Source organism: Prunus mume, linkage group LG1, assembly GCF_029339155.1.
Source record: "Prunus mume cultivar Tortuosa linkage group LG1, ASM2933915v1, whole genome shotgun sequence".
NCBI classification, from domain to species: Eukaryota; Viridiplantae; Streptophyta; class Magnoliopsida; order Rosales; family Rosaceae; genus Prunus; species Prunus mume.
In genome coordinates this window covers 13,217,123-13,238,069 of record NC_142698.1, presented here as the reverse complement: position 1 = coordinate 13,238,069, position 20,947 = coordinate 13,217,123, and the positions used below count along the sequence as shown (strand labels likewise).

At 36.7% G+C, this 20,947-nt stretch overlaps 4 protein-coding genes across 5 annotated transcripts; all 4 read right to left on the bottom strand.

Moving 5' to 3' along the window:
- Window positions 1-5,075: 5,075 nt before the first annotated feature.
- Window positions 5,076-5,818, bottom strand: ZAT11 (C2H2 and C2HC zinc fingers superfamily protein). The gene has a single exon (XM_008243338.2). The coding sequence runs from the start codon at window positions 5,736-5,738 to the stop codon at window positions 5,184-5,186; it is 555 nt and encodes a 184-aa protein (XP_008241560.2). The 5' UTR covers window positions 5,739-5,818; the 3' UTR covers window positions 5,076-5,183.
- Window positions 5,819-6,800: 982 nt separating this feature from the next.
- Window positions 6,801-13,801, bottom strand: LOC103339984 (ATP binding microtubule motor family protein). The gene is made up of 24 exons (XM_008243347.3): window positions 13,578-13,801; window positions 13,138-13,326; window positions 12,366-12,495; window positions 12,115-12,270; window positions 11,688-12,025; window positions 11,468-11,606; window positions 11,106-11,203; window positions 10,746-10,902; window positions 10,583-10,652; window positions 10,408-10,484; window positions 10,190-10,243; window positions 10,037-10,117; window positions 9,838-9,949; window positions 9,662-9,748; window positions 9,226-9,401; window positions 8,972-9,133; window positions 8,783-8,890; window positions 8,538-8,696; window positions 8,379-8,462; window positions 8,065-8,270; window positions 7,731-7,832; window positions 7,526-7,635; window positions 7,283-7,434; window positions 6,801-7,166 (listed from the first exon to the last, which is right to left on the bottom strand). Exons 2-24 carry the CDS (start codon window positions 13,302-13,304, stop codon window positions 6,984-6,986), a joined length of 3,108 nt encoding a protein of 1,035 aa, XP_008241569.2. The 5' UTR covers window positions 13,305-13,326; window positions 13,578-13,801; the 3' UTR covers window positions 6,801-6,983.
- Window positions 13,802-15,083: 1,282 nt separating this feature from the next.
- LOC103339995 (diaminopimelate epimerase family protein) lies at window positions 15,084-18,322 on the bottom strand. Its single transcript, XM_008243358.3, has 9 exons — window positions 17,970-18,322; window positions 17,656-17,823; window positions 17,450-17,520; window positions 17,221-17,278; window positions 16,803-16,982; window positions 16,380-16,464; window positions 15,900-15,959; window positions 15,729-15,802; window positions 15,084-15,352 (listed from the first exon to the last, which is right to left on the bottom strand). Exons 1-9 carry the CDS (start codon window positions 18,246-18,248, stop codon window positions 15,236-15,238), a joined length of 1,092 nt encoding a protein of 363 aa, XP_008241580.2. The 5' UTR covers window positions 18,249-18,322; the 3' UTR covers window positions 15,084-15,235.
- A 285-nt stretch (window positions 18,323-18,607) lies between these two features.
- LOC103340998 (F-box protein At2g39490) lies at window positions 18,608-20,721 on the bottom strand. 2 transcript variants are annotated; one of them, XM_089049493.1, is made up of 4 exons: window positions 20,413-20,721; window positions 19,408-20,268; window positions 19,166-19,324; window positions 18,608-18,973 (listed from the first exon to the last, which is right to left on the bottom strand). In XM_089049493.1, exons 1-4 carry the CDS (start codon window positions 20,578-20,580, stop codon window positions 18,734-18,736), a joined length of 1,428 nt encoding a protein of 475 aa, XP_088905619.1. In that variant the 5' UTR covers window positions 20,581-20,721; the 3' UTR covers window positions 18,608-18,733. The 2 variants fall into 2 exon arrangements, with proteins under 2 accessions (XP_088905619.1, XP_088905620.1); XM_089049494.1 differs by having other exon boundaries at window positions 19,408-20,265.
- Window positions 20,722-20,947: the final 226 nt, after the last annotated feature.

Here is a 20,947-nt window from a genome sequence, read left to right as displayed (position 1 = left end):
TACGAAATTGACAAAACTAGGCTCACAATTAGTTATCGGGCGGATACACCACAAATATATTATCTACACATGTCATTATGTTACTCGAATCTGATACCTCCTTTAATCAAATTGAAACAACTATGACTAGACTCAATGCTAGTTGGTATTCGAACTTTAACTTTAAGCGTAGCATAAACGGCCACTACCATTGGATCTATAAGCACACCACAATATAGTACATAACAGTGTGGAGTTGCATATCACCGACCAACAACTTTAAACCGCGTTGTTGAAAACACATTGATCGCTTTAGTTTTGATCATATGATTAAGCAACAATATTAATAGTTAATCATCCCACTTTAGATTTAAATGACTCCATAACAGACGTGAAGTCCCAAAAAGTTTATCAGACGATTAATATAGTTTAAGCATGGCTTCTTCTAATCGTGGTTAATTATTATTAATCTAATGCATAATTAAGCGTCATTGTCACATGGTTTGTAAGCTGAAGCGGAACACTAGTTTTCTTCGAAACTCTCCTCCCAACAGCTACCGCATTAGCAAATATTGTGAATTAAACAAATTATTCATTGCTTCGTATGTTCAATGTGCTTGCAATCATTAAGAATTTTCTATAACTTTCTGTGGCATTGTGCTAATCACACTTTACTAGCTTCTATTAATTTTAATTAACTAGCTAAGCAATGACGTTAATTTGTGCTTGTCCCTTTGCATCAACACAGATCTTCTTCTTTAATTGTCTTTTTTTGTGTGGGTTTTTGGGGTTAATTTTAATCATTCTTTTAGAATAGAGATTAATTAAACTATTCACTTCATATTTTAATCGACCAATGAACAACTCTCGATTAAACACATACTAGAAACTTCTTACATTTCTTAATCAAAGGGTCTCTCCAATGATTATGGGCTGAGAGAAACTTCAGATGTTGGAAAATAACAGCTACATTTATTAATATTAGACTGCTCTGAGGTCATGGCTGACCAAATGAGCAATTGGTAATAATGAAATTAGTGAAACATAACATCCAAATTGTGTATTCTCACGAGTGTTTCGTCAAAAGAATATAAATTATTGAGTAGATAATAAATGTTTGCTCGAATGTACGATTCAGATTAAAGCATAACATCTTTTAGTTTGTCAACAATCACATTTAAAACTCAAGAAATGGACCTTATAAGCTCATGTGTGGGGTAGGAATTGCAATCAAAGGTGGCTCACGTGATCAAAATCAAAGATTCCGGTCATGAAGAATAATTCTCAATAATATTTGTCAAAAAAACGAACAGGGTCGTACGAATTTTCAACTCCACATATGATCAATTAAGAAGAGAAGAGAAGAAACAACTCATCATAAGTCAGAACGCATCATCTGGTTGGTCTTATACAATGGGTTGACTTTTGCAATATATCTAGGTGGTTCTGCATCCAGTTGCTGCAAAATATATACCATTAGATCCGTGTAATTCTAGTCAAAACATAGTTTATGAATGCATTATGCATCTCCACCGTGGTCTACTATAATCGACCGCCGCCTTTGACATTAGTGGTTATGAGCGCAACAAACGTAATGTATGTGGGACTTATCTGTATTAGAGAGATGATCGATAATCTCAAAAGTAAAAGTAATACAAATAGCAACATTCCTAATATATACAATATATACATGTGAAAAAAATAATAATAACAGGTATGACCTCTCAACTTATTTTTGAAAAAAATTCAGTCATTTTCATTGGAAGCACATATATGAAAAAGTAAAAAGCCTTGAAATGAAGTTTGAATCAAAGTTATAATAACAATTTTAAATTATAATAATAATAGTCCATTTCAAACTATCATAAGCGTCGATTCAATGATGAACCAGAGACTGAGGCCAAGTACCCGTCATGTGCCCCACAACTCATTGTCATGATTGAATAACTTTGGAAAGCTAGCGAGCTAGTTATGAATATTGTTAATTTCGACCCACAATAATTACATTAATATTTTGTTTAAGCTCAAAAACACTGTTTAATTGTGAAGATGATACTTTCTAGATGTTACAACTATATGTCATTTTGTGAAGAAAAATACTTATCTTCTTATCAGGTAAGTAGGAGCTCATATATTTATGCCAACAACAGTGTGGCATGTGTGATGAAATTTTTCTTTTTTTTGATGAATTATTTTTGCATATACATCAAACTGTGATTCACAGAAAGTAAGAGGCAAGTAGTATCCTTTTGTGAAATCCAATTTTGGAGGGGTTTTTTTTTTAAATTTTTTTAATTTTTAATTTTTTTTAATGTACAAACGTTTGGAGGCTCTCATGGCCCAACTTTATTATAAAAAATAAAAAAAAAGGGGTTATCAATTCCATCTTCAAATCTTTCCTTCATATGAATTGCAAAACATGCAAAGTGTTCCATCACTTTAGACTCACAAAGTTGTAAGTGGATTAGTTTATGGAAAAGCTGAAAGAAAATAAAAAGTAACGAATTGTTAAGTTCGTAAACTAATGGGTAAGTGGGATTTGCCCTTCTTCTCCATTTGAAAAAGGTGCATTAGAACACTAGTCGATCATGATCTCATGATGATTGATTATTATGTTAAGTTTCTAGACATTTGTATTATGAGTAGATGGTCCTAATATCTAACTACGGATGATGAGTGTTCTAATCATAATCCCAAGAGATAATTATGCAAATGGGAGATCCTTTAAGCTCAATTACATTTTAATTAAACTCGGGGCAATAATTTGAGGATAATGAGTCTGCTTCACAAATTGAAAGCAAATAGAAACCAAAAGAGGTCAGAATTTTCATGTTGTTGATTGTATATACCTATGTTCCTGTATCTCTTTTTTATTTCTATGATTATAATAATAAACATACGCATAGAGTTGTATACAACCGATTTCACCCGAGATTTTCTCTGTTGCACACTCAATGCTGTTACTACTATTAGTACATATATAAATAAAGCAAATGGAAAAAGTAAGAGTCGTCATGGTAGTGCACCAATGCATGCAACATCACTTGGGCAGCTCAAATCACGTACCCAGTAACTTATAGCAAATTGGACCGACGGATATAAATGTGAAAGGGTGATATGATGTGGCTGGGAAAAAGATTAAAGATTGGGCATACGTACAGCTTTCTTCTCCCTCTCCCAATTTAGCCAGTGAATGATGGTGGTGTCCTTGTTCAGCCCTAGAAACTCGTATGCTCCATTAACAAGGTAAATAAGGTTCATTCAGTTTGGCTGTTTCAGACTGTGTGACAAGGATTTGAAAAGACATCTTTCACTTTCAATTCAATCAAAGGCAAGCATTGGCTTTTCAGTGCATCAATTCACTTTGCTTTTTCTTCAGAGCTGGCCAAATGTGTCATCTTAAGAAGGCAAAGAATAATCATGCACTTAAGATTCCCCTTAATTAAGGTGGAAAATCTTCTAAATCTAATCCAAATCTAATGCATATAAGAATGTTCTGTCCCATATAAATGCTTATAATTATGTGATTGTAAATCTAAACCATACGTTATATTTAGAATTACTCTAATTTGTTCCTCTCTAGATAAATACTTATGTTACAATATTGTAAATTTAAATCACGCGTTATGTTAAGATTCATATAGTTTTACAGTTATTCTCTTATTCAGATGTTCGTACGTTATGCCATTGTAAATGGGGAGAAAAGTAGGGAGAGGTAATAGAAGATACATGACATCTATATGATAATAACGTCTGAATGTATGCATAGGAGAATTTCTATATAATTTTAGTATCATTCTAGAATATTATTAATTATGTATGATCAAGAATTTTAGAGGATTGTTTCTAGATAACTTAGCCCATATGAAAGAATGTTGTTTTAGATTGTTAAGAGGGTATGCGTAGGACTGTCACTGTAGGAGGAAGGTGGAAGGAAAGCCCATATATTGGGTAAGTTTGGCATTTCACGGAAGGCACACGAATGCTTCATGGATCTCGCACCTCTCTTTTTAGACCAATTCAAACAAGGACTTGGCCCACATACACAGTCAAATATTCGTACTTTATGTTAAAAAAAATAAATTCTATTTCTTTCTTTTTTCTAATAGTGTACTTTCAATAATGATAACCTCGAAACATCTAGAGGACCTCGAAACATCTAGAGGAGTCAAACACATAAACTGCTAGCAACTACCAAAGGTAGATTAAATGATAATGATTAGGTGCTATATGTTATAATTGATACAATAAGAAAAAAAGAAGAAACAAAACAGTTGATAGGGACCTTATATTTCACATTTCAAAAATAAAAATAATGCAGCTCTATGTTGCTAGATTTGTTGAAAATAATTATCGTTTTCTCAATCCATTTGAGGACTTTTCTAGGAGAGAACAATTGCTCTGAATCATTAAACTAGCGGTCATTTGCCGCTATAACTTAATACATGCGATAATATGTCTTAATTTACATAACTAGTTAACCTTCCTCGTCAGACATATTCTTAAAAACCATTCAACTTCTTTTTCTTTGGTTTCAAAGTAGTCCAATTCTATCTTTGGTTTGGAATTGCTTCTCTAGGAAGCATTTATACTCATAAGCGCTTCTAATAAAAGAGCTTTTATTATAAAAAGTTGAAATTTTCATAAAAAATAGAAGTGCTTCTTGGAAAAGTACTTTGAAGTGCTTCCTGAAGAAGCACACAACAAAGTCTTTTCCAGAAAGCACTTCTATAACCCAGAAGTACTTCTAGATTTTTCTGACAAACACTATCATAAGCGCTTTTAGTCATTTTAAAAGCACTCCCAAACGGACCGAAGTAATATTCCAATTTAACCAAGGTACGTAGTTGCATAAATGTTCCATATTCCTACCCTAAATTTCCTTTGGAAAAAACTTTTTCAAGCTGTTGGAAGAACAAGTTGCCCATTTTTTGGTTTCTTTTAACAGAATTGTTTAATTTATTAATTGAACCTAGCTAAGAAAGAATGTGGTTTTTGCTTTGATCAACACTAGTTTTCTCCGCACGACATAAGCGAACCTTTCTTATTCCATACAATTCTCCATCAAACGATATCACCAATGAGAACCCAATAAGTAATTAAAAAGAATCTTATCTATTAATTCAATTAATAACTTTGTACATGATATAAATTAACGAAAGAATAATAAAAAGAATACAATGGTGTGACATGTACATAAAAAATTATGAAACAAAAGCATCAACTTTTGGAGCCATCTCCCCGAACAATAACTTCAAGTCATTCTCCAATGGCGTCAAGTTCAAGTCCATCTCTAAGCACATAATCCTTTTGCTACTCGACCTTTTCAGCACCGGAATCTTCGAAGCGACAACAACCTCATCAGGAACTTTAGAAGAAAATCCCAGGTTCATGTTGGAAGCTCTGTGCCTCCTCATATGGCCACCCAAAGCCTGTCCCATGCCAAACTCCAGGCCACAAATGGAGCACTCGTGGGCTTTCGGCTTCTTCTTCGTTGCCATCAAATTGCTTCCTTTTCTTGTCTCATTTTGTTGATCATGATCCATTGATGTTCTCGGCCTCTTGTGGCTTGCTCTGTGGCCACCAAGAGCTTGGAACGATAGGAATTTTCGGTTGCAAGTTTTGCACTCAAACACATCGTTTGGAGATGAACACTTTCTGAACTTGGTCTCCATGCCACATGAGAGTAGCATGAGGAACTTTTCCATGTCCAAACCCTTCATCCCTAACCCTACTTCATCTTCTCTCATTCTCTTCATGGCTAAGCAAAAGCAACGTACAAGCTGGTCAAATGTCTCACAAACCAAAAACAAAGTGTAGTTTTAGATATGGAAGAAGGCTTCGGTTGTGCTGTTATTTATAGGGGTTTGGAGTCAGATAGGAAATGACCGTATTGCCCTCAATCCGCGTTAAGGAAACCCAAGAGTGTAGTGCGTTTCAATGGCTTTTTGGGTACTCAAGGGTTTGACCCCTTTTTTTTTTCTTTGACTTGGAGACCACTCCTTTTATAAAGAAGAAAACGAAATGGATTTAGATATACGAACACGTGATGAGCGTTGACTAGTCTTTGGTTATAAGACCAGCTGTTGCAGCGAGTCATCAGTGATGGCTATGTCTATGAACTATGAAGTTTGAAGGAAGCTGCAAAAAGGAATCTGCTTTGCAGCTTCCAAGGTATTTCAGATTGTTCAGACATTGAAGTCAGAAAAAAGCACTTTTGTTGGAAAGCACACAGAATCACCTAAATGTCTTCAGCATGAAGGATGATGAATAGTCCAGTCTTGCCAAACAAAGTCGAAGAAAATAGTTGGTAACTGAATTACTGGTGCACCTAAAGTTCTCACATTTGTGCTTTGTGGGCTGCCCTCTGGAATAATTCAAAGAATCAAGTTGTTTTCATTCTTCAAACCAGTTCACTATGATTTTCTTCAAAGTCTTTATTTATAAATTTGTATTAAAAGAATTTCATGCCAGAGTATGATTTCACACCCAACGGCACCACTAACCTATCTATGAGCAGCAAATGCAAGGAACATGCCTCAACGTGTGGGGACACACTGAAGAACTTCTTCCCAAGCATAATTTGAGCAGCTTTCATCTTTCTGGTGTTTTTCAACATTCTTAATTTGATCAGTTAGAGGCGTTGGAGACAATTGCAGAGAAGAGTTGGAGAAACATGCAAGGAACATACATGCCTCAACGTGTGGGGACACACTGAAGAACTTCTTCCCAAGCATAATTTGAGCAGCTTTCATCTTTCTGGTGTTTTTCAACATTCTTAATTTGATCAGTTAGAGGCAATGGAGACAATTGTAGAGGAGTTGGAGAAACTTGTAATTGTTTTCATTTATGGCAAGTTGGCAACTACAAAATATTACAATATTATTCTTAACTTCTGAGAAGCAAATGAGGGGAACAGTAGAAAATAGATGGACTAGTAGTGTTCATAGCTCATCAGTTGATGAGCATGCTTTTGAAATTTTGACATGGAGCATCATGCAACATCAGTTGACATCTGCAAAAGGAGTTCTAGGACCTGGGGTCTTGCTTTCCATTTGGCTCCGTTTCGATTTGTTGTCAGAAATACAGTCTTCTGTGACTTCAATGGAGCTTCTCATCTCCTCAATAGATTCCATGCTGGGGACAGCTATAACTCGTTTCTTAGTTCCACCACTATGCTTATCAACCTGTTCATCACCATACCAAACAGCAATGATATTAGGCTTTATGCAATGAAGTTGACCCTATACTATAAGGAACATAATATTTTCCATACTTCCATCTCAAAAGACAACATACATACCAGATAATCTTTTACAAGGCACTTTTCTGCTTCATTTCGTATAGTTGATACACCTTCACCATGCTTGTCTTGCACTGATTTGAGTTGATCCAAGCACAAGGTTGCCATGGAGTCTATTTCCTTTGTCTTTTCGTGGTCCAGCATTAGTGAAGCTGCATGTTTTTAAATCACCAGTTAGGCATTAGAAGAATGGATTATCGTATGGGAGTGAATTACTTCATTGCACAAGTAAATTCAAATTACCATTAACGCATGACGACGTGTCAGAGGCTATGGCATTGAAATCTGCATCCACAAGGGAAGATGCGGAAACAAACTCTTCATGTGCAGAATGGTTTGCAGATATATTTTCCCTGTTGAAGCAAGGAAAGGAAATTGCAATAGAGCATTAGAAGGGTAGAACAAACTAAGACTAGACGTTTTGATGAGTCAAGGAATGGAAACTCACTTCACAGTAGATTCGATCTTTGCAACACAGTTCTGATTAAGAGTGTTTATGGCTGACTGGGCCTTTTCCCACTGTTTCCTAGAATCGCCCACTCTCTCTGAGCTGCATATAACCATGGGAAGTAAAAAGTTATATGAAGAGACATATTGATAAGGGACAAGCCCACTGCAGCTGCAATGCTAGAATACTGTGGCACTATCTTTTCTTGTACAAATCGAGGATATAAGTGCATCTTCTCTAGATTTAATTCAGGTTTATGTGTATTCCTGTGTTTATATTGATCCTTTTGAAAGATTAAATAAATAAAATCTGAGAAGAAAATGAATAAACTTACCACTCTTGGAGGCAGTTTTCCATGATTGCATGAGACTCAGCTGCTGAGAATGTGTCTGTCATGAAGTTACTTTCCACCTTTCCAAAATATTCGCTCAACTCCTTCCCAGCATCCGTTGCCAATTGTTGCATGACAAACATCTCCTTTTGCAACCTGGTATTATCTTGTTTACTTGTGTCCTGGATGTTGGTTGATGCCTTTGACACCTAATATTTATTTTTCTAAATGTCAGTTAAACAATACCGACAAACTATTCTAATTCAAGTGATAAACAGAAAAAAAAAAAAAAAGGAAGAAGAAGAGAAAGTACTTACAATTGAAGCTTTCTTAGATGTCAAAGTTGCTAATATTACTGCAATTTTTTCCATAGCCTGTTTTTCCTCTTTAGCAGCTTCTTCCTGTTTTTCAAGGCAACAAAGCCTCATCAGCATTTATTATACTAGTTCTGAAATTCACCTGTAGGGTGCACTTACCTTAAACATCTTCTCAAAATTCACTAATTGGTGGACTCGTTGGATTTGGCTTTCTTCAAGACTTCTCATGACTTGACAAGCATGGTCATGAAGGTCATCAAAAAATTTCCCAGTGGCCTTTGAAATTACTTGTGTGGAAATCAAACTTCGTTGCAACCCCTGAAGTTGTACTCAAATATTAAGAATCTTTAATCTTTTCAAGTGCACATTATACCAAGTATGAAAAATAAAAACTACAAACCTACCTCTTCTTGTTGTCGAGTGGAGAAAGCCAACAGCTGTTTCTGCTCATCAAGAGAGTGCTGGATATCTTGGATGACCTCATTGGCTTCCATAACTGCAGTTACAAGAAACTACAAAGGCAAACATTGTACAACAGTCAGCTATTAAATTGAGGGCATTCTACGAATGGTAAGGGAAACTGAGACCATTACCTTCTCAACGGCCACTGTCTGTGATAACACCCTAGCATTTATCTGCACCAGGTCAGATGATGCTTTCGTTTTCAGCATGTTGGCTAGCTCCTTCAAGGCTGATACTCCAGAACTGTATGTCTCTGCTATCTTCTTAATCTTTGAATCCAGTACCTGTGCTGCCTGTTAATAATAATAGCGTTAACAAACAGATAACCAGTAAAACTAAGGCAATAAGCATAGCATATTGCATGACATAACAAAATCTCCCTTACATCACATTTACTAGCAAGGTATGAGTGAACATGTTCCTCCATGCATCTTAGTTGGTTCTGCTGTTGAGAAACAGACCCTAGGATGGTCTTATGCAGATCTTTCAAACTCCGATCAAGCTGAGAACCAAATGTTAAAACCAAGCTCTGATTTTCAGCTTCCATTCTGTCTTTCTGATCTGCAGAGAGCAAAAAGCACTAGATATGATAATGCCTAGGTCTAAACACTTTCATTTCCCTTCATCTTCATCATCTTTTGTTGTCTGTTATTCTTTTCTATATTTCTCCTTGCCTATTTGAAAGGACGCTTTAGCTTTCTTGCCTTAACATCCAGCCAGAAGATGTAAACAAATAATAGAATAATAACCATTAATTTTTTTACCAATTACTAAATATGCAGGACACAATACTTTTCTGTATGAGGGATGCTTTATCTTACCTAATTTTTCATATAGAGAATTTATTTCCTCTGATGCATTCTGCAAATCAGTTCGTAACTCCTTTGCAAGTCCAATTAAAAGATTTTCTGTTATATGAGCAGACATTTGTCACCAATAACTCAAATATGAAGAAAGAGAGACAAATTTTCTCACCAATATCTCAATTGTCTCTTACCTGAGAATAGCATTTTGGAGATAATAAGCTCCTTCTCTTTCAGGGTTGTGATTGCTACCTGGTATTTCTCTTGAAGATCAAGCAGTGCCTTGTTACTAGTTTCCAGACTTATCTGAGAAAGACAAAATTGAATTCCTAATAAGATGCATGCATACACTGAATAGACTACGGCAATAATGCTAAGTCTAAGTCCATGCACCTTGCATGCCTTCAGCTCACTTTGTAAATCCAGTTTCTGTTCTTGTTCGCTGAGATAGAGCTCACGAAAACTCTCCGCTTGCTGCAAGAAGAAGTGAGTTTGATGACATGAATATCATAGCAGAGATATTAACCAATGAGCAAGAAAATGTACCTTTTCTGTGAGGTTGAGATCATTTTCCAATTGCTCTATTTTCTCAATCCTGGCCTGCAGGGTTTCCAGGTTTTAAACAGATTAAGCTACATCAGTACAAATACAAAAGCATAAAAGAGGCAACATTTATTATCTATTTGCGTTCACCTAGTTTGAGGTCCTCATATATATTTGAACATTGTCATGCTAAAACAGTAAAGCTGGCAAGCAATATTTACCTTTTTTTCAGCTTCCTCCTGGACAAATCTTTCACGGGGAATATAAACACCATTCTTTTCCCGTGCTGCCCGAACCTCTGCATTTGTTTTTAAACAGATTAAAGAAAATTAAACAGCGATCCAAGTTAAACAGATTAAAATAAAATTAAACACCAATCCAAGTGTGCCATTCAACCTTCTTTCATTCTTTCAATCTCTGAATACAAATCCCTGAGCAGCACAGCCTTCGACATTTTCTGGTTTGCCTGCAAGAATAAGCTTCATCAACATCATCCTCATTGTAAAGAAATACATTCGGAGAAATAAAAAAGGAGGCAAAAATAATAATCCAAACAAACCTCAGGTTTGTTTTTAATGTTCTTGGCACGACAGGCATAATCTAGTGTGCTTAGGGTTTCTTCCATGCACTGAGCAGTTGGAGAAATTGTGGCAATGATGCAGGTTTTTGTTTTGCCTCCCAAAGAATCTCTTAGAAGTCTTGTAAGCTTACTGTCCCTGCAGATAGAGTCGGCACGGTTGAATAAACATACAGAAAATAGAAAGGAAGATAGAGAACCGCCAAATATTGTAACAAAGAGACATTATATATCAGTATGTACCTGTAAGGTATGTGAGTTGAATAAACATACAGAAAATAGAAAGGAAGATAGTGAACCGCCAAATATTGTAACAAAGAGACATTATATATCAGTATGTACCTGTAAGGTATGTGAGTGGAATGTTCCACTAGTGCATTTATGACACGGCCCAGTGTGAGCAAGCTCTTATTTATCTCCCCCGCTTCTCTTGCACGTCCCTACAGTTTTAAACACAAGTTTCATCAATCTCTGATATACAGTCTAGTTTTGAACTTAGGAAACTGTTAAACTCATTTAGAAGCCAAGTACGGGCTGTCATTTCTTTGAAATGTAAACTAGATCAACCATTGTACTACTGGCCATAACTAGAACAACACGAAGAGCCTAAATTTTATAAACACAATTATGGCTGCAATTTCAATGACTAACAAGATCATGCTTGCCAGACAGCAAGCTTAAGATAAGAAGATTTATAATAATACCTCTCGTGCACCTGAACGAGATATGTTTTCTGATCCTGCCAGATCGACAAGATTAATTTTGCCACATTTTATTAGCTCCTCATCACCAACTGTTGCTTCTTTTATATGTACAGTAATGGAAAAGACAGAATGAGAGCGACTGCAAACAAGAAAAAGGGACAAAAATTGATAAATGGTCCTCTAGAGTCAACATATTGTTAGTAACTGAGGAGAAAAATACCTGCTGCGCTTGTTCAACAGAGTGTCTGCTGTACGCCTTTTGGCAGACCCTCTTTCCAAGACACTATAAATTTCATTTACATTATACACAGCTTCTTCTTCAAGGCCTCTTACTATCACACAACCCTTTCCATCCTCCATCAAGGAAATAGATTTCCTTTGCCTGTCTTCTGCAGTTCTTGGATTATCATCAGGCGCTAGTAAATCAGTTATTTCTTCATTATATATTTCTAAGAACGTTACTTTCACACTATAGTCAGCATTTTGTGCTTCAAGTGTCTCAAAAATGTGTCGAACAGCCCGTGGAATAACACCAGCCTCAGCAGGCAAATTGCCACTCTACAAGAAACGTTATGTGTACAATTAGGAGAGAAGATATTTTAAATTGCCAGTCAAAGCAAGTGGATGACTAGATGATCAATCTGTACCTTATTTCTCATCCCACCTTCCATTGTATAAGTTTTACCAGTGCCTGTCTGCCCATATGCAAAGACAGTGCAGTTGAATCCGTCGAGAACTTCATTAACTATTGGGGAAATTGCTCGGTCATATATTGATTTTTGCTGGGATTTTGGCCCAAAAACCTAGCAAATTAAAATAAATAAGATAACTTTGATGTGTTGATCATCATAAGATTGTATTATGAAGTAATATTATCACAACGGAGATTGAAGCATACCCTGTCAAAAGTGAAAACTCTATCGACTTGCTTGTTATTTAGACTTTGCAAAACAGTGACTTCTCTTTTGTGTTCATTACAGGATATCACCTTCTGGACGTTCAACCTTTGCTCATCATCACTTAGAGGCCTGAAATCAAAATCAACAATAAACCAATGGGATTATGATCTTACACACAAAAGTTTAGAACTTTAGATAAATTTTTTGAATTAAAATTAAGCAAACGATAAATCCATCTGGCATAATAATGTTACACTACAAATCCATGTCAAAAAATAAACCACAATTCGAAGCTACACAACTTCAATGACATGAAGACTGTGTAAACAAACATTGCTACGGTCCAGCTGTTGAAATTTTGTCAACAATTAAACGAGGAGTAGAATAATTTTCTACAGTCATAAGTGCAAGTACAAAGAAGTTGGGAAAGCAGCAAGTTGAAAATATTTTAGGAAACCTATAGATAAGCAGTTGGCATAAGTATAACCTAATGCTTGTTAAATATCTCAAATTCAATGCCGAACAAAGTAAACTTCACTATGATTCTCATCCAAATCCCAGCCCATACAGTTCACCCATAATGTTGGCAACAATAAGCAGGGATAGCCATATTTGGGTGAGGACTAACTAACATCACACTGAAACTCACTAAATGATTGAGATTTCAAGTCAGAAATTGAAGCATAAACTGAGAAGGCCACAAAAATCCACAGACCAGCAAAACTTCATTTGATTTTAACTAACAAATGAGGAAGATTAATTAAAACTCACCTGCATCTAAGCAGAACTTGCACATTAACCTCTTTATCCTTGTCCTGACGATTTGGATTCCACTCAAGTGTTCTGCGCCGCCTTTCGGGACGAGGTGTAAGGAAAGGAGATGGGGATGGTGACACCCCCACCCCAACTTTCTTAGACTGATCAGGGGTGACTGACATCACTTTTTTCTCTCTTTCAAACCTAAGCAAACATCAACACAGTTCATGTTCATCACCATGTACATTATAAATCATATCAACCACAGAATGACAAACCCTTAAAGCCCTGACCAACAATGTCGAAACATTTCGTGCCGATCAATTAACTCAATTTACACCCAGAAAAGGACCCTAATCACCATAACCAGAAAAACCCTAATATGCATCTTTGGTAATGAAATCCGTACATTAGATTTACCAGTGATTTGGGACCCGAAGAAGATAAGAAAATACCTCTGTGATTTATGTATCGCCTGATGAAGCCAATTAAGGATGTATCTGCCTTAAATTCACAACCAGAGAAGTAGGGTTCGATAATTGAAATGAGAGCAAGGAAAAAGAAATCTTTCTTTCGTCTTCTTCTTTCAGCAAAATAAAGGTTGTTTTTTTATGGTTCTAGGGAAAGATCGAATCGTGATTTTGAAATGAGGAAGAAAGTGGTGGTCTGATTCTCCAACGGCTACCGTGGGTTTTTGTATAGGGAGGGAAGTGGCCGTTGGGGCCAGACAGAAATCTATGCGTTTTTCAAATGTGGTGGGGTCGGTCGTGAAAATTCAAATGAGGCGCGTAGCCTGAGTCGCGCTTGGGTAAATTTGAAAATGATAGCTTCTTTTTTTTGGGTACAGAAAATGATAGCATTTAATATAACTTCCTTCCTTCATAAACTGCTAAGCATTGATGATTTAATTCTAAATCGAATTACATTTGATTTCTTTAAAAAAGTGAAAAAAAATTAGATTGAACTATAAAATCTTATTCACATTGAATCACAATGAGATTACCAAATTTTAAGAAAATGAGAAACACCAACTAATTCTATTTGTCTTCTTAACATTGGAACATGTCTCAATCAAATTTCCCATTTTTTATTAATAAAGAAAAATATAATCAAGCTAACGAGGTCTAGTTCAATAGAAAATGACATTAACTTGTAGACTAGTGGTCTCAGGTTCGAACTTCACGATGGTGTGTGTATGTGTGTGTGACAAACTTATATATTTCATCTAAACATAATTGTTGTAACAAAGAATGGAAGAGTTAAACATTATTTTAATTTAAAAAATAGGTCAGAAATAAATTCTCCCCAACTTAGAGGCAAACAATCGGAGAAGAGAAAATGTATTAAAAGGAGAATGTTTCTATTACACACGTGGGCACGAGAATGATAATCCGCCATTGATTTGTTTAGATTACTAGTAAGTCTAATGTACGTTTCGTGTGCTCGGCCCAAAATAAAGCAATATTTACAACATTTCCAAAGTTTCAAATCAAAGCTGATTTATGTTGAAGCAAAGATTCCAAAAGCTTTCCATCATGACAAAAGCTGCCAGGCTTATCTACTTGAACTCGGCTTCAACATCAAACTATGATTAAAGGGCGTGTGCTTGGTAAAGCTTACCAGGAGACAAGGGAGAATTGGTGGAGCGCCTCGTGAAGGAGATAGGGTAAAGTGGAGTACGACTGTCTCTTAACATCATTTACAAATCGAATGTTAGATGGCCATTTGGCTCCCATTATGATTACTCTTACTGCAACTAATGATCGATCCATGTCTTCTGCAAGAGGATAAATATTTTCGACATAACCATAACACCGCATGTTGCTACCTTAATAGTATAAACTCGTCACACTCAAACAAATTAATCGTGCGGAAGCTCAAACTGTGCATAGGATGACTGCTATGATGCAATAGCATATTAGAACAGGGGAAAGAGGGTGTTGGCAAGCCAAGCACATCAATTCTTTGAGGAATTCGACTTCCATAAAAGCTTAGAGAGAAACGCAGAAGATGTTTTCTGTATCTGCACACGTTACAGCTCGACTTGCAATTCTTCGAGTGAATTTAAATAACAAAACCTATCCTCATACAGATGCAATTTTGTCCAAATTAATCATAGGGGCACAGATCCATAAAAAACTACTTCAGCCGGGCCTGTCATGTATATATGGCTGTCTTCCTCTCTCCACTCAATCTGCAATGGCCCTCCTGGTAAATCAACCGTGCAATTCTGTGTCCAATAAGATAAGCATGAAAAAAGATGAGTAACGAGGAAAGAGAGTAAAAGAAACTACAGTAAACATGAGGTTAATCTGGAGCCAGCATTTAACAGCACAAATCCATCATCCAATAATGAAGCAACAGTCAAAAGTTGGAATCTTGTGACAGTAAAGTAAACCTATTTTTTCTGATAGGAGATAATAAAGTAAAACTGAACTTTTAAGATAACTAGAATCATCATTTTTGTATATATGACTTTACTCTTCTTAAAATTGAACGTTAAAACTGATAGAGCAAAATGGCACAATTTCATTTCCGCGAGAAATATTTAGACCAGTTATGTTAACTTTTTTACAATATTCAGCAAATAGAATGCCAATACTTACCCGCTCAGCTCGACCCTCAAGAACTGCTGCAACAACTACAGCACAAGCACCAGTTCCGCAAGCCAGTGTTGCTCCTACAATGAAAAGTAATTAATTTCCCACTAGAAAAGAGGGATTTGATATTAGATCACAATACAAATAAGTTTTTCCTTTGGTTGCAATAGAACTAACCTGCACCACGCTCCCAAACACGCATCTTGAGGTGTGAAGGAGTGAAAACTTGTACAAATTCTGCCAATCACAATCAAATGAGATTCATGAATACAGAAACATACTTAAGAATAATGACATATTAAGAATTAAAAGCTCACAAGACAAAACCAAAGGACCAAAGAAGTTCAATTGAAAATAAATATTTAACTCGCACTAAAATATATAGCATGATCTTTATATGATCTTGTAACTGTGTTTCAAGCTGCTAAGTAAGGCACACAACCATATGAGGATAGGGCAGGGCATAAATTCTTTTTACACTTTAGGCCATGTCAGAGCATACATGTGTTGACTAGCTGTTTGACTAGCATGACAACACCCAAAAAAAAAAAAAAAAAAAAAACGATTTGTAGCATGATAGCATCCAACAATATACCAAGACTAAACTCTAATTGACTTCAATAACAAAAGCATGCCCACAGAAAAATATATTCTAACCTGTGTTAGTTCGTGCAGGAAACACCACATGGTTTTCAAATTTTGGACCAATTTCAGCCAACTTCAATTCATCAACCTGCAAATTCTGTTCCATTCCAACCAAAAGCAAGAAGTGACGGTCAGCAATGATTGATTTTGCTAGAAGTCCTACTTCAAAAGATCATGCAAGTAGAAAGAGGACAAGTTGGGGATATTCAAGAAAACTTTCAACCATTTGAAAATGATGTGATATACTAAAGGCCACAGGGCAACTATTAATGAATCATCAGATGAGTATCATTGCTTCTGCTAAATTATTTACGTCCAAACTAGGTCATTCATTTCAGAGAAAGAGAAGTATCAGAAAGAAGACAATTAAATGAAAACTCCAACAGACCTCTATTAGTAGTTACTATGTCCCAAGTTAATCCAGAAAATAGTTACCTGGCCTCCTTTTGTACCAAAAGTTACACAATGAGGATTTCCCATACTAACACATGTTACGTTCCAGGTTACTCCATCTACATCAAGATCCGACTTAACAACAGATTGATTCTTGTTTGCAGGTAGTCCTGTAGGTACATCTGTTGCTTTTAGAATTGGTTCCCCCATATCAACTTTAACCTGCAATTCAGAAAGTCAATGTCTGCTAAATTGAAGATGACCATCTACATACATACTTAAAGCATGACTGAGGCATGCAGAGTAGCAGTGGGCCTTCTTATAATATTTTCAAAGCCACATGCTTTGCCATTATCAAATGTTTGATGTGTTTAAAGTATCTCAACCTGAAATGCTCTACTTAAACTAACACATAAAATAAACAAGAAGGTATTGATACATAGAGTAAACAAGAACGTACCTTCCCATCATCTTGAATTTCTGGAACAATTAGACCAGCACCGGTATGCACCGTAAAGCTGCAATGGTATACACATAAGGTCATTGTTAGAAAACAGACACACATATTAGTCTGAAACAGATTATATTTCCCTTCTCAAAATGCAAACAGACACTAAAGGAAACAATGCAGTACATTAGCAAGCATTGTTAGATAAAAACAAAACTATAGCATTAGCTCACATCCATACCGTTGCTTCCCGTGCAAATTCTCAAGCTCCGCAATGAATCTGGCAAAGCATCGGACTCCATTACCACACATCTACACGATAAAATTGAACATCAAACTTTCAGAAATTCGAAAAACATAACTCATATAATTAGTAAATGCAACATATCTGCATCATAAATAATCAAAGTATCAAGTAAAGTCAATATTTGGGAAAATGTGAGTCACCTCGGGCTCGCTCCCATCAGAATTGTAAATCCTCATGGTATAGTCGGTGCCATTGATGCCCGGCAGCGCGAAGATCACTCCGTCAGCGCCAATCCCGAAGTTCCGATCACAGAGCTTCGCTGCTTGCTCTGGAGTGATCTTAGGCTCCGAAGAATCCCTATTATCAACCTATCACTCGCAAAATCAAATAATCAATAAAAAACCAAAACTCAAAATAGAGAATCGAGCACACCTAACCCTAACCTTTTCGTTCCTCATCAAATTTCAAAATTTGCAAAATTTTCACACATTTTCATTCAGAGATATAAAATTACCAAAATGAAGTCGTTGCCGAGGCCGTGGTACTTGACGAAGTGAAGGAACCCGGTCTCTCTCCGGTCCAGAAAAGAAGCCGGCGAGGCTTTCTCGACGGCTTCGACGCTCATCGAAGACGAGGCCGCCGAGACGCGAAGACAAGCAGTTCTCAAAGCGACACTTCCCCTGACAGAGTTGAGTTTCAGAATTGGAGAATAAGATCGAAGAGAGGTGAAGGAGGCGAGAGAGCGGCGAGCTGGGGACGTGAGAGGCAGTGTGATGGCGGCGGCTATGGCCATGACTTTGACGCTAACAGTAACAGAGTTTCCTTCGCAGCTGATTTGTTGTTTCACTTCTTATCTGTCCTAGCGCCAACATGGTAGTTATAAATAAGGTGGTAAAATGGACATTCTCTTTGAATTTAATTTAAGACAAGCTAATTAGGATTTGATATTTTCTTTGAACTCACCCACAATTTTTATATATATTTATTTATACAAATGATAGGATATTTAAAAATACTTTTACAACTTGTGAATATATGAAAATTCTAATTGAAAATGTCAAAACTTCTTGACGTGTTGGTGAAACTAATCCTTTCATTTATGCACAACTTTACTTGACAATCCTCCATAACCTCGTATTAGAGAGTAATTGATTTGAGTGGAAAAATTATATATAAACTTGACTAAACAATACTGTACATGCGAAATGACATTTTAAACATTAGTACTTGGGAGCGTTACATAAAGAACCAAGCTCTAACTGCATGCATTACACTTTGTTATGATAAAAATTCAGGGCAAGTTAAAGTCAATGAGTTGACCCTAATTGCCTTTTCAAGCAAAAGATCCATTAGTTGCAATTCATGGTCTCTGCCAGTGAAGCCCAGCAACCCAATGCTTTTAAGGTGCTTGAGCTGTGAAGTGTTCGACTTGACACTTGTGAAGTCCATCCACAGGTGAGGCTCGTGCCAGTATTGGTAGAACAATGGGCAGGGGATGGTGCTGAGGTTGCTGTCAATCTGCCACCACAAGCTCAAGGCATCAGTTACCTCAACCAAAAAAAAAATATATATATATATATAAGCGATAATTTATTTTAAATAATATATAAGAAGGAGAATTCAAACTTGAGCGCAAGGGGCGAGCTCAACTCACGGAAACAATTTAATAAAAAAGATGAACTGTTATTAGAAGTCTAAAAACTTAATTACCTCAACCAACAATTTCTCCAGCAAAGGACATGCATTTAAGAAGCAAGCAAGGGAGTCTCTTTTGTCCTTGTTGATCAAAGAGTCGATCCAAGTTAATGCTTTTAACTTGTTGAATTGGAAATCAAGCCTCCCAAAAATCACTCCTGCTGAACACAGCCACTTCAACAATATAGCAACCAAATTCAGTCTCAGAAGTTGGAAATATATAAAGATTTACATGTGTTTTATAATTTCATATATACCTCAAGAAGCCAGCCACTTATAGTGAGAGCCTCAACATCCTTGAAAGAGAAAAGGATGGAGAGAATTTCCTCACAGTCAAACTCATTGTTGATTGGTCCATCCTTCAAATTGAGCACCACATCAACCAAGCTTCTTGTGTTTTTTAGGGTGATAATCTGGGGGAGAGCACCACGGAACCAAAATGATTTGAGATTTTGTGCAGAAATTGTAATGGCAGCCATGTTTAAACAGTCTGCGACCACCAAGCTCCTCAGGCTATCTGTTTTCACATCAAGGCTGTCCAGTCCCGTGCATTTCTCAAGCTTCAAGCTTTCAAGAACATGGCAATTGGAGAAAACTTCAGACACCAGGGTTTTAGTGAGGTTGGTGACTGATCTGAGGTGGAGAAACTTCACCCCAGCAAAACTATCTGTTTGTGTAGGATGATGGCTGTGAAGGCACAAACAAGCACTTGTTGATGTTGGCTCTGATTTGAAATCTCTTGAAACTTTCTTTGTTTCAAAAAATTCTAGATGAAGCTCTCTGTCAACCCCCTTGGTGGCTTTGAGAATCAGTGCTTCATTGCTGTCAACAACATTGAGGCACAGCTTCCATTGCTCAAGACAAGCATAGGACCTCATGCACATTCCCATAACTTGGTTGAATTCTTGACCTGAGCCTTCATGGTTTACTGGGTTTGGATCAAAATTCAAGCTTACCTGAATTGGAGACCAGAGGCTCTTCCAATGAGTTGAAAGGACACTAGCGCTTACTGCCTCTTTCAATGGCAGGAAGGATATAATTCTCTGTTTTAATTCAAATGGTAAGCTGCTGATCAGATCAAGCTTTTCCTCCTCCATTAGTTTCTGATAATTTCCCTGCTAAAACCGAATTGTTAGACCCAAAATACAAATACAAATTCACAAACCAACTTCTAAATCCTCAAACAATTGTTGGGTTAAGCTCAGAAACAAGAAATCATCAGAAGAACATAAAACTAAGGCTTCAATTGCTTCGAAACGTACCGGAGCCAGTGTGGATGTGGAGCTGAGATTGTCAGTTTCCAGCGAGTGCAAGATTATCTGCAATGGAGTTGATTTTGCCCCGGTAATCTGAAATGGACAAGTCGCCTTTGGTGGTGCAAAGGAGTTCATTGCGCAGATGAAGGATGCGGTTGTGAGAGGTGGAGGCATAGCGACGTTCCAGAGATACCCAGGATTGACGAGATGTGGGAGACAACGCCACAGTAGACAACACAGACGGAGTGAGTGAGATGTTTATACAACTCAATATTGTCCGATTTTGCTGGACCCAAGAGAGATAAGAAGAATTGATGACAAGCCAACCACAGTGGACAGTTGGAGCGGGTCAATTTGATAGTAATGATGGTGAAAACAACAAGTGGAGGCTCACGAGGTTGGTTGTTGATGGTGGCAGAGGATTTTGGCCATTGGTAGGAAGGACATAGCTATAAGAGTTGGCTATGGGAAACCTGGGTAGAAAAACATCGATAGATTATGGGAGCTCTTGATACCATAAAATTATTTACCAGCATATCAA

Excerpts from the sequence above, each read along its gene's own strand:
- ZAT11 (XM_008243338.2), bottom strand. The coding sequence starts at position 5,738 with ATGAAGAGAATGAGAGAAGATGAAGTAGGGTTAGGGATGAAGGGTTTG.
- LOC103339995 (XM_008243358.3), bottom strand. The coding sequence starts at position 18,248 with ATGGCCATAGCCGCCGCCATCACACTGCCTCTCACGTCCCCAGCTCGC. Across the intron at positions 17,521-17,655 it reads CTGATGGGAGCGAGCCCGAG|ATGTGTGGTAATGGAGTCCG; the intron begins GTGACTCACATT and ends TTTATCGTGTAG. Across the intron at positions 17,279-17,449 it reads AATTTGCACGGGAAGCAACG|CTTTACGGTGCATACCGGTG; the intron begins GTATGGATGTGA and ends ATACCATTGCAG.
- LOC103339984 (XM_008243347.3), bottom strand. The coding sequence starts at position 13,304 with ATGTCAGTCACCCCTGATCAGTCTAAGAAAGTTGGGGTGGGGGTGTCA. Across the intron at positions 12,271-12,365 it reads GAGTTTTCACTTTTGACAGG|GTTTTTGGGCCAAAATCCCA; the intron begins GTATGCTTCAAT and ends TTAATTTGCTAG. Across the intron at positions 7,833-8,064 it reads GAAAACTGCCTCCAAGAGTG|CTCAGAGAGAGTGGGCGATT; the intron begins GTAAGTTTATTC and ends GGTTATATGCAG.
- LOC103340998 (XM_089049493.1), bottom strand. The coding sequence starts at position 20,580 with ATGCCTCCACCTCTCACAACCGCATCCTTCATCTGCGCAATGAACTCC. Across the intron at positions 20,269-20,412 it reads CCACATCCACACTGGCTCCG|CAGGGAAATTATCAGAAACT; the intron begins GTACGTTTCGAA and ends ATTCGGTTTTAG. Across the intron at positions 19,325-19,407 it reads TAAGTGGCTGGCTTCTTGAG|TGGCTGTGTTCAGCAGGAGT; the intron begins GTATATATGAAA and ends ATATTGTTGAAG.